This window comes from Bombina bombina, chromosome 2 (assembly GCF_027579735.1).
Source record: "Bombina bombina isolate aBomBom1 chromosome 2, aBomBom1.pri, whole genome shotgun sequence".
NCBI classification, from domain to species: domain Eukaryota; kingdom Metazoa; phylum Chordata; class Amphibia; order Anura; family Bombinatoridae; genus Bombina; species Bombina bombina.
In genome coordinates, this window is record NC_069500.1 from 589,842,306 (window position 1) to 589,854,331 (window position 12,026).

Genomic DNA, 12,026 nt, shown 5'->3' on the forward strand with positions numbered 1-12,026 from the left:
CTTAATTTGGTTTTGAAGGCTTTACAGGCTCCTCCATTTGAGCCTATGCATTCTTTAGACATTAAACTACTTTCTTGGAAAGTGTTGTTCATTTTGGCCATCTCTTCTGCTAGAAGAGTTTCTGAATTATCTGCTCTTTCTTGTTAATCTCCTTTTCTGATTTTTCATCAGGATAAGGCGGTTTTGCGGACTTCATTTAAATTCTTACCTAAGGTTGTGAATTCTAACAACATTAATAGAGAAATTGTTGTCCCTTCCTTGTGTCCTAATCCTACGAATTCTTTGGAGAAATCCTTACATTCTTTGGATGTGGTAAGAGCTTTGAAATATTATGTTGAAGCTACTAAAGATTTCAGGAAGACTTCTAGTCTATTTGTTATCTTTTCTGGTTCTAGGAAAGGTCAGAAGGCTTCTGCCGTTTCCTTGGCATTGTGGTTAAAGCTTTTGATTCATCAAGCTTATTTGGAGTCGGGTCAATCCCCGCCTCAGCGAATTACAGCTCATTCTACTAGATCAGTCTCCACTTTGTGGGCTTTTAAGAATGAAGCTTTAGTTGATCAGATTTGCAAAGCAGCAACCTGGTCTTCTTTGCATACATTTACTAAATTCTACTGTTTTGATGTATTCGCTTCTTTGGAAGCAGTTTTTGTAGAAAAGTTCTTCAGGCAACTGTTTCAGTTTGATTCTTCTGCTTATGTTTTAAGTTTTTTCTTTTCATTTCATGAGAATTAACTTATATTTTGGGTTGTGGATTATTTTCTTCAGCGAGAAATGGCTGTTTTTATTTTTATCCCTCCCTCTCTAGTTACTCTTGCGTGGAGTTCCACATCTTGGGTATTGCTATCCCATAGGTCACTAGCTCATGGACTCTTGCCAATTACATGAAAGAAAACATAATTTATGCAAGAACTTACCTGATAAATTCATTTCTTTCATATTGGCAAGAGTCCATGAGGCCCACCCATTTTATGGTGGTTATGATTTTTTGTATGAAGCACAATTATTTCCAAATTCCTTTGTTGATGCTTTTTACTCCTTTTTTTATCACCCCACTACTTGGCTATTCGTTCAACTGAATTGTGGGTGTGGTGAGGGGTGGTAGGATTGTATATCCCATACATCACTAGCTCATAGACTCTTGCCAATATGAAAGAAATTAATTTATCAGGTAAGTTCTTACAGAAATTATGTTTTTAGGGGGCTTTTTTATTTTTATAGGGGTATTAGTTTAGGTTTAAATGTTTTATTTTGGATAGCTTTGTTTCTTTTTTTCTGTCATTTTTCCTTTTTTATTTTTTGTAAATTTAACTTGGGGGTTTCTATTTTTTCAAAATAGACTGCCCTCTTGGCAGGATTATTGCCTAGTGTGTAATAAAACAACTTTGCAATTTATTATTATTAATATTTTTCTCCCCTATCATGTAATTTAGCTCTAAAATTGTGAACTTTCTAATTGTCAGAATTGGAAGTGCACAGTATAGCACTCCTTAATGCTTACACTGCTACATGTCTGTCCATTATTAATAATCAGATAATAGACTGCAAAATAATCTACATTTTGCTAACATAATGGCTGTGGCTAAAATTGTCTTCCACAGTAACAAATGTGGATTGACTTCTCCGAATAATTCATTATTTATCAGCACATATTGGCCGATATGTTATTCCCTAGCAAGACAACAAAATGGTGTCCCTTTTAATGTATGTCAGACAGATCTGCACTTAGCGTTTGCTTTTAAAATCTCTTTAATTAGGGGATATTTAAGTTTTCACATTAATGTATAATATATGTTGTACTTTATTTAGGAAATTCAACAACAAAGAGCTGCTCAGAAGTTAATTTATACCTTTAATCAAGTGAAGCCAAACAGTATTCCCTATAATCTACGGTAAGAAGATGGATTTTATGCAACACATTATATAAGATATTTTGAAAATGTTAGAAGACTTATTAAATGTACTTTCCATCTGCGCTCAGTGGCATCCATGTCATGCACTATCTTTGTTTTTATTTCATATAGAAGTCAGATTAACTTCCCAAATTACTGAAACCGGATCTCTTACAGTAGAAATTATACAATTTGCTGACATTTTGCAATTAGGTCACATGGGTAAATATTTGTAAAGGCCAACGCACAAAGAATGGAGAGAGGCATTATAAATTACACAGGCACAAGATTAAATAACATAAAAATACATCTGCTGCACTAAAGAAAGAGAGAGATAAACACATTGCAATTATTAACAATATATCTCTGTAAGGTGAAGCAGAAACATTAAACAAATTTACTTATGGTTAGTTACAGAGCAATATTATACCAAAACATGTATAAAGTGTTGTGGTCGAGAATATTAAATTAATCTAGAAAATAATTTTGAGATTCATTTTAATACAATTAAATCATAAAAACACATTTCTTTTATGCATAGCAGTTTATAACATTTGCAAATTCACAGTAAAATGCATTTTATATTTTATTTTGGAATGTAAAATGAGGAAATAAAAAAGGCCAATTATAGTGGAAAAATACACGCTCTAGTTGGTTAGAGCATGTAATTTTAAGACTTGCGACCCTTTAATGCTATGAGCTAGATTACAAGTGGAACAGTATTTTTGTGTTATCAAAAACTCCGCTTGGATTTTAATTTTTGTGCTTGCTGGGTTGCGTTGGTATTACAAGTTCCAAAAAAAAGTATTTTACGCTAGCGTTAACCCGAATACCGCAAAAAAAACTAAAATAAGTTTGTGTGCGCATGCATGTATTCCCCCATAGAGCTCAATGGAGAAAAAAAAAGTGGAAAAAACCTAACTCCCGAGATCACGCAAACTCCATAGCCTTTTTGCATTCCCCATAGAAGTCAATGGAGAGAAAAAAAATATTGAAAAAAACAAAACAATCTTGCGTACAACATATTCACATAAACAAATGTGAAATATTTACAGTAAATACAGTCAAAATCTTTATTAAAAATTAATATTGTATAAAATAAATGTATCATGTTTTTATCTGCTTAATGGTACATATAATGCACTTACATATACTGTATATTTATATATGTGTACATATTTATTAATGTTTTATTTGTGTATATACTGTATGACTGTAAATACATATATACACATATAAATACATTCATATATATGTACACATATATAAACATATATATATATATATATATACATATATATATATATATATATATATATATATATATATATATACACAAATACATCTTTAGCAATGTATGTGTCTCAATGTTAAAGCCATTTTCCTGCCTTTTATTTCTAACACCCGATATCTCCAATCCATAAGCCCTTATAATTTTTTTGTGCAATATTTTTTTTAAATAAAGTTTATTAGGCAGTGTTAATATGAGTTTATTTGTACTTTGTAATGTAATTTTGAAGTGTTTTGTAACACTTTTTTGTTTTGGAACCCAGTTAACCACAGCTCTGAGATTGCGGAAAGGTTTGAAGCGTAAAAGGCGATAGCACTAGCGCAATCGCGATTCTCCCTACTTGTAATATAAGCAGAATGAAAAATGCTCATGAAAACACAATATCACTAGCACAAAACTGTTTGCGCCTCACTTGTAATCTAGCCCTATGCGTTTAACCCTTGCAAATGGGTTAAACACATAGAAGTACTGCATTGGACCCACAGAGCACTGCAGTTCCTCAGCAGCTGTTCCAGTCTGAAGCATTAATCACACATCTGACTCCACTAGTGACCAACAGTGCTCTGTGGGTCTGAGCAGCACTTGTACTATGTGTTTAACCTCTTTCCGGGGGATAAACACATAACATTAAAATGTCACTAGTCTTAAAAGGACATGCTGTAATGAATTAGATCATGCTATTTTTCAGCTACAATGCCTCTTTAAGTAAAAGCTCTCTCTGTGGCTCTCAAATATCACAATTTTATATTTTTCTCTATGTTGGTGATTTACTAAAGCTCATTCCATTTTCATCTCTCTTTAGTGGATTAGATGCATAGAATAACATAGGAACTTGTGAGACTGTAGAGACTTGACAGAGGGGTCAATCACAAGCCTTTAGGAAAACCTTTTCATATGATTTGTCTACAAAAATCCCATTAGACTTTAATGTTGGTTTTCTGTAGCAAAAAACATTAGATACATTTTTTTTCTAAAGGATTATGATTAACCCCTTATTTAGCTGTAAATTTTGCCCATTGTGTAGGTTCATCTATTAGAAATACATATTTTTTCCTATTTACCAAATTTTTTAAAACACGTTTTTAATTGCAGGTTTCTTGAAGTCTTCTTAATCTATTGCCAGTCTGCTAATCAGTGGTTGACCATAGAAAAGTATTTGACTGGAGAATTCCGCAAGTACAATAACAACAATGGGGATGAGATCACTCCCACAACCTTACTTGAGGAGACATTGTTGTCCTTTTCTCACTGGAGTTACGAGTACACAAGGGGGGAACTACTTGTTCTGGACTTACAAGGTGAGGGACAATGTTACCATTATTAGTGTCTGCTTGTGTATTGCAGCATATTATACATACTCAGGAAATCGGAGCAAAGCAAATTGCAATAGATAGAACACATTTTCCAAAATGAATTTCAGTCGTATGTATTTGCTTTTAATTCAATCCAATCATTAAAGGGGCATGACAACTGTGATGATAGCAGGATGTGATGTCACTAGCATGTGGGCGGGGCTTAGGTCCGGTGTCTGTGTCGCAGTTAGTTTAGTACAATCAACCTGTCTGGATGTGTATTGCTATGCTCTGTAATAAAATAGAGTTGTACCATCATTGCTGTGTCCTGCATATGTCCTGCATCTCATGACATGGTGTCAGAAGTTCTGGACTACGCTTCTGTTTCTGATGATGACGATGTCAAAGTTCACCCCACCTGAGCCTTTTGACTTTTCTCAGCCTGCAGCTTGGCCCACATGGCGTCAGCGGTTTCAGCGCTTCAGGATTGCATCCAAACTGAACAAGGAGAGTGGTGAAGTACAAGTTAATTCTCTTTTATACTCTATGGGGAAAGATGTAGAGCCAGTGTTCAATGCTTTTACTTTCCAAGAAGGGGAAGAAGTTAACTTTGATATAGTTATGGATAAACTCAGTGCCCACTTTGTGCCCAAAAGAAATGTGATTCATGAGAGAGCTTGTTTTCACAAACGTAATCAGCGTGTGGGAGAATCTGTGGAGTCATTTTTGCGCAGCCTGTATGAATTAGCTGAATTCTGTGAGTTTGGTGTTGCTAAAGAAGAGCAAATCAGAGACAGAATAGTTATTGGAATTGCAGATGCTGAAGTCTCCCTGAAGCTGCAGTTAGAGCCTGATTTAACACTAGACGGGGCTATTAGGATGGCCCGCCAGAGTGAACTGGTGAAAAAGCAAAGTGCTGATCTGAGGTCTGAGAGTATTGTGGATGAAGTACAACAGTCTAGGAAAATTGCTAGTGAAAGGCACAGTGTGAGCGGTAGATCTAAAGTACTGGAAAGGCCTAGAAGTGGATGGGCGCAACATGGCCGATGCACACGGTGCTACCGGGCTCATGATCAGAGTGCTATATGCCCGGCCAGAGATAAAAGATGCAGAAAATGTAACAGAATAGGCCATTTTGAAGTGGTGTGTAAAACTGAATACATTAAGGAGATGCAGGTGGACAGTGACCAGGAGGGTCAGGAAGTGTCTTTTGTGGGGTCTGTTGTGGAACGGACAAGCTCAGAGGAAGATTGGAAAGTTACCTTTACTGTAATGGGAGCCAATGTTGATTTTAAGATTGACACAGGAGCAGATATCACTGTAATGTCTTTTGCTGAATTTATGAGACTGCCTCGACAGCCCCAGCTGGCGAAGGTTACTACAAATGTTCATAGTCCTGGTGGCCGCATTGATTGTGTGGGGAAATTTCTTGCCAGCTGTGAGTACAAACAAAGGAAGTTCACCATGTGGGTGCATGTGATCCGAGGTCAGTGTGTTAACAGTTTATTGAGCAGAAAAGCAGCCTGTGACTTGGGCCTCGTGGCCAGAGTGAATGAGATCTCTGAAGATATGTTTGGCGAGTTGGGCCTACTGAGCTGCAAACCTGTCCGTATAGCACTTAAAAATGACGCAGTCCCGTACAGTATTTCTACTCCTCGTAGAATTCCGTTCCCGCTCATGCCTCAAGTGGAGAAAGAGCTCATGCGCATGAAGTCTATGGGGGTTATTGAAGAGGTGGTTGAAGCAACTGATTGGTGTGCCCCCATTGTTCCAGTTGCAAAGAAAAACGGAAAGGTGCGCATCTGTGTGGACCTGAAAAGGTTGAATGAGGCAGTGAAGAGGGAGAGATTTGTGCTGCCGACACTGGAAGATATAGCCCCGAAGTTGGCTGGGGCGAAGTTCTTTTCCACATTAGACGCTTCTAGCGGCTTTTGGCAGATCCCCCTGGATCCAAAGTGCCGCAAACTGACTACCTTTATCACTCCGGTAGGTCGGTTCTGTTTCTGCAGACTTCCCTTTGGGATATCCTCCGCTCCTGAGATCTTTCAGAGGGAAATGAGTTCTCTCCTGAGTGGCCACGTGGGCACAGCAGTCGTCATGGACGACATTCTAGTGTATGGGTCTACAGTGGAGGAGCATGATCAGCGTTTGAGTTGTGTGCTGCAGGCTATCAAAGAGTCTGGGCTGAAGCTGAATAAAGAAAAATGTCATTTTAGGAAAACTGAATTATGCTACTTTGGGCATATCATCAACGGGGATGGCATCAAGCCGGACCCCGAGAAAATTCGGGCTATCGAACAGATGAAAAGCCCTTCTGATGTACATGAGCTGAGACAGATATTGGGCCTTGTAAATTACGTGGGCAAGTTTCTTCCGGATTTATCTACAGTTTTGCACCCTATCACAGAGTTGCTTAAGAAAGATGTTGCCTGGGTCTGGGGACCCTCACAAGAAAAAGCGTTCCTGCATGCTAAGTCCCTGCTGGGGTCTGCCCCAGTGCTGGGGTTCTACGACCCTTCAAAAAAGACTGTGGTTAGTGCCGATGCAAGCAGTTATGGGTTGGGGGCTGCACTCCTGCAGCTGAATGACAACAAACTACAGCCCATCGCCTACTGTTCCCGCACACTGACGGCTGCGGAGTCAAAATACGCTCAAATTGAGAAGGAGTGCCTGGCTGCAGTTTGGGCCTGTGAGCGCTTTCAGCGTTATCTAGTGGGTTTGGAGAAATTTAGTCTGGAAACTGACCACAAACCGCTAGTCCCTCTTATCAATTCTTATGACATCGACAAAACACCCTTGAGATGCCAGAGACTTTTAATGAGACTGCTCAGGTTCAATGTTCAGGCAGTGCATGTGCCGGGGAAGCAGCTGGTTGTGGCAGACACACTGTCCAGGCTCCCGCTGGCTGCTGCTGAAGAATCCTCCACAGAGTCGGATGTAAAAGTGTATGTTGATTCAGTTCTGGCCTCTAAGTCCATTTCTTCAAGGAAACTGGAAGAGATAAAGAAAGAGACATATTTGGACACAGATCTGCAAGAAGTTATAAGGTACATAAGAGATGGCTGGCCCGAGAGCCGGGCAGCCTGGATGTCTTTAAATGCTTACCAGCCAGAGAGGTCACAGCTCACGGAGCTGGAGGGGTTGGTGCTGTTCCAAGACCGTATTGTAATTCCTGTCAGCATGAGGAAGGAGATGTTAAACAGGATTCACGATGGCCACTTAGGCATTACAAAGTGCAGAGAAAGAGCAGCTACAGCTGTGTGGTGGCCTGGGATCAGCTCCGACATTGCAAATCACGTGTCTAAATGTGCCTTTTGCCGGGAACGCCGGCCTACTCAGAGAAGGGAGCCCTTAATGTCTACTCCGCTGCCTGCGGGGCCGTGGCAGAAAATAGCTGCTGATTTGTGCGAACTGCACGGGAAAAAGTTTCTTGTTGTTATCGACTACTATTCCAGGTATTTGGAAATAGCACCCCTGAATGATATCACAAGTCAGGCCGTTATCATTCGCCTGAAGAGCTTGTTCGCCCGCTGGGGCATTCCAATGGAGCTGGTGAGTGATAATGGCATGCAGTTCGCTTCTACAGAGTTCAGTGCTTTTAGCAGGGAATATGATTTTGTACATTCCACGTCAAGTCCACATTATCCGCAGGCCAACGGAATGGCTGAAAGGGCAGTTCAAACAACAAAATTCATTCTAAAGCAATCTGAACCGTACCTAGCCCTCTTGTCATACAGGGCGACGCCCATTCAAGCCACCGGGTTTAGCCCGGCACAGCTGATGCTAGGACGTCAGATTCGCACCACTTTACCCTCAGTGGGTGTCTTCAAGCCGCCTGGCCCTGTTCCTCGGGACGAAGTCCTTAGGAGGGATGAAGAGGCCAAAAAGGGTTATCGTTTCTTCTACGACAGGAGACATTCTGTCAGGCCTTTACAGGAACTGAAAGCGGGCCAAAGTGTCAGAATTAAACTGGATGATGAGAAGAAATGGAAGACGCCTGCTACGGTAGTGGGCCGCTCTCCAGAACCAAGGTCTTACACAGTCCTTACAGAGGGAGGGACGGTTACACGCCGTAACCGAAGACATCTTCAGCCTGTACCTGAGAGTCTGGAACCGGATACCTCAGTACCACCGCCGGTGGGATCTCCTGTTCTAAGAGAGGTGCCTTCCCCTCAGCAAGATCATAGCGGGGATATATCTTTGCCTCCAGCAGACTCTTGTTCACCATCTTCTGTATCAGAGGACAGTTCATGCAAAGTTACATCAAGCGGAAGAGTGGTGAGGCTTCCGGCCCGATACAGGGACTGACTTTAGCTAGAACAGTGACCGGAAGTATGGGCAGAATAATCCCATGGTCACTGTGGACTAGGGTAGTCTACCCCGATGTCCAAGTCAGGATGTAATTTATTTGTTCATGTTTTCTAATCTATCTGTTTCTATAATGTTCTAAAACAAAATGTTGTTGTATACCCTGTTGGTGTACCTTGTTATTTAATATATGCAAATGTATGCTTTGCCTTTGAAAAAGGGGAAGATGTGATGATAGCAGGATGTGATGTCACTAGCATGTGGGCGGGGCTTAGGTCCGGTGTCTGTGTCGCAGTTAGTTTAGTACAATCAACCTGTCTGGATGTGTATTGCTATGCTCTGTAATAAAATAGAGTTGTACCATCATTGCTGTGTCCTGCATATGTCCTGCATCTCATGACAACAACCACATTTTTTCTTTTATGATTTAGAAAGAGAATGCAATTTTAAACATCTTTCTAATTTACTTATATTATCTAATTTGTTTTATTCTCTTGATATTCTTTGCTGCAAAGCATATCTAGATATGCTCAGTAGCTGCCGATTGGTTGCTGCACATAGAAGCCTTGTGTGATTGGCTCACCATGTGCATTGCTTTTTCTTCAACTAAGGATATCTAAAAAATGAAGCAAAATATATAATGGAAGTAAATTGTAATGTTGTTTAAATTTCTATTCTCTATCTGAATCATGAAAGAAAGATTTTGGGTTTAGTGGCCCTTTAAGTTCTTGTGTAAAAGTATTGTATGGCAACTTGTGCGATTTAAAAAACAATTGTTTTCAAAGCCATTCTAATCCATCAAAAGAGCCACTACTTGACTTAGCAAAACTGCCTTAATAAGTAGATGATATAATTGGAAAATGTAGTTAAAGGGACACTTAGGTCAAATTTAACTTTCATTAATCAGATAGAGCAGGCAATTTTAATCAACTTTCCAATGTACTTCCATTAACAAAATGTGCAGGCTTTTTATGTTTACACTTTTTGAGTCACCAGCTCTTACTGAGCATGTGTAAGAATTCACAGAATATACGTATATGCATTTGTGATTGTCACATGGTACAGTGGGAGTGGAAATATAAATAACTTTCGGCTAGACTACGAGTTTTGTCGGTAATGGTGTGCGGTGCTAACGAGCATTTTATGCTCACCGCTCACCTACAGACAACGCTGGTATTACAGGTTTCTACAAACCCGGCGTTAGCCGCAGAAAAGTGAGCGGAGAGCAGAATTTAGCTCCACATCTCACCTCAATACCAGCGCTGCTTACGGTGGCGGTGAGCTGGCAAAACGTGCTTGTGCACGATTTCCCCATAGGAATCAATGGGGGAGAGCCGGCTGAAAAAACCCTAACACCTGCAAAAAAGCAGCGTAAAGCTCCTAACGCAGCCCCATTGATTCTTATGGGGAAATAAAATTTATGTCTACACCTAACACCCTAACATGAACCCCGAATCTAAACACCCCTAATCTTACACTTATTAACCCCTAATCTGCCGTCCCCGACATCGCAGACACCTACATTATATTATTAACCCCTAATCTGCTGCTCCGGACACCGCCGCCACCTACATTATACTTATTAACCCCTAATCTGCTGCCCCCAACATCGCAACACCTACATTATATTTATTAACCCCTAATTTGCCTTCCCCAATGTCGTTGCAACCTACCTACACTTTTTAACCCCTAATCTGCCGCCCCCAACGTCGCCGCCACTATATTAAAGTTCTTAACCCCTAAACCTAAGTCTAACCCTAACCCCCCTAACTTAAATATAATTTAATTAAATCTAAATAAAATAACTACAATTAACTAAATTATTCCTATTTAAAACTAAATACTTACCTATAAAATAAACCCTAAGCTAGCTACAATATAACTAATAGTTACATTGCAGCTAGTTTAGGATTTATTTTTATTTTACAGGCAAATTTGTATTTATTTTAACTAGGTAAAATAGTTATTAAATAGTTATTAACTATTTAATAGCTACCTAGTTAAAATAAAGTCAAATTTACCTGTAAAATAAAACCTAACCTAAGTTACAATTACACCTAACACTACACTATAATTAAATTAATTCCCTAAATTAACTACAATTAAATACAATTAAATAAAGTACGAACCCCCCCCCCCCCACTAAATTACAGAAAATAATAAAATAATTACAAGTTTTTAAAACTATTTACACATAATCTAATCCCCCTAATAAAATAAAAAAGCCCCCCAAAATAATAAAAAGCCCTACCCTATACTAAATTACAAATAGCCCTTAAAAGGGCCTTTTGCGGGGCATTGCCCCAAAGTAATCAGCTCTTTTACCTGTAAAAAAAAGTACAATACCCCCAACATTAAAACCCACCACCCACACACCCAACCCTACTCTAAAACCCACCCAATCCCCCCTTAATAAAATCTAACACTAACCCCTTAAAGATCACCCTACCTTGAGAAGTCTTCACCCAATCGGGCCGAAGTCCTTAACGAAGCCGGGCGAAGTGGTCCTACAGATGGGCAGAAGTCTTCATCCAAGCCGGGAAGAAGAGGTCCTCTAGATGGGCAGAAGTCTTCATCCAGATGGCATCTTCTATCTTCATCCATCCGGCGTGGGTTCATCTTCAAGACATCCGACGCGGAGCATCCTCTTCTTTCGACGTCTTTTTACTAAATTACAGTTCCTTTAAGTGACGTCATCGGAATTAAGTTAGAAAAAATCCTATTGGCTGATGCAATCAACCAATAGGATTGAGCTGGCATTCTATTGTCTGTTCCAATCAGCCAATAGAATGCAAGCTCAATCCTATTGGCTGATTGCATCAGCCAAAAGGATTTTTTCTACCTTAATTCCGAATGGCTGATAGAATTCAACCAAATCAGCCAATCGGAATTGAAGGGACACCATCTTGGATGACGTCACTTAAAGGAACCGTCATTGCCCCAAAGTAATCAGCTCTTTTACCAGTAAAAAAAAATACAAACAACCCCCCCAACAGTAAAACCCACCACCCACACAACCAACCCCCAAATAAAATACTATCTAAAAAAAACTAAGTTCCCCATTGCCCTGAAAAGGGCATTTGGATGAGCATTGGCCTTAAAAGGGCAGTTAGCTCTTTAGCAGGTCCAAAGTCCCTAACCTAAAAATAAAACCCACCCAATACACCCTTAAAAAAACCTAACACTAACCCCCTGAAGATCGACATACCGGGAGATGTCTTCATCCAAACCGGGCCAAAGTCCTCA

The 12,026-nt window shown here is 39.7% G+C and overlaps 1 protein-coding gene across 1 annotated transcript in view; it reads left to right on the forward strand.

The window, feature by feature from the left end:
• TRPM6 (transient receptor potential cation channel subfamily M member 6) overlaps positions 1–12,026 on the forward strand; it is a 327,340-nt gene that overhangs the window by 252,411 nt on the left and 62,903 nt on the right. The window contains exons 35-36 of the mRNA XM_053699972.1: positions 1,807–1,889; positions 4,273–4,478. Coding sequence (XP_053555947.1) covers positions 1,807–1,889; positions 4,273–4,478 — 289 coding nt within the window. The remainder of the gene's footprint in view (positions 1–1,806; positions 1,890–4,272; positions 4,479–12,026) is intronic.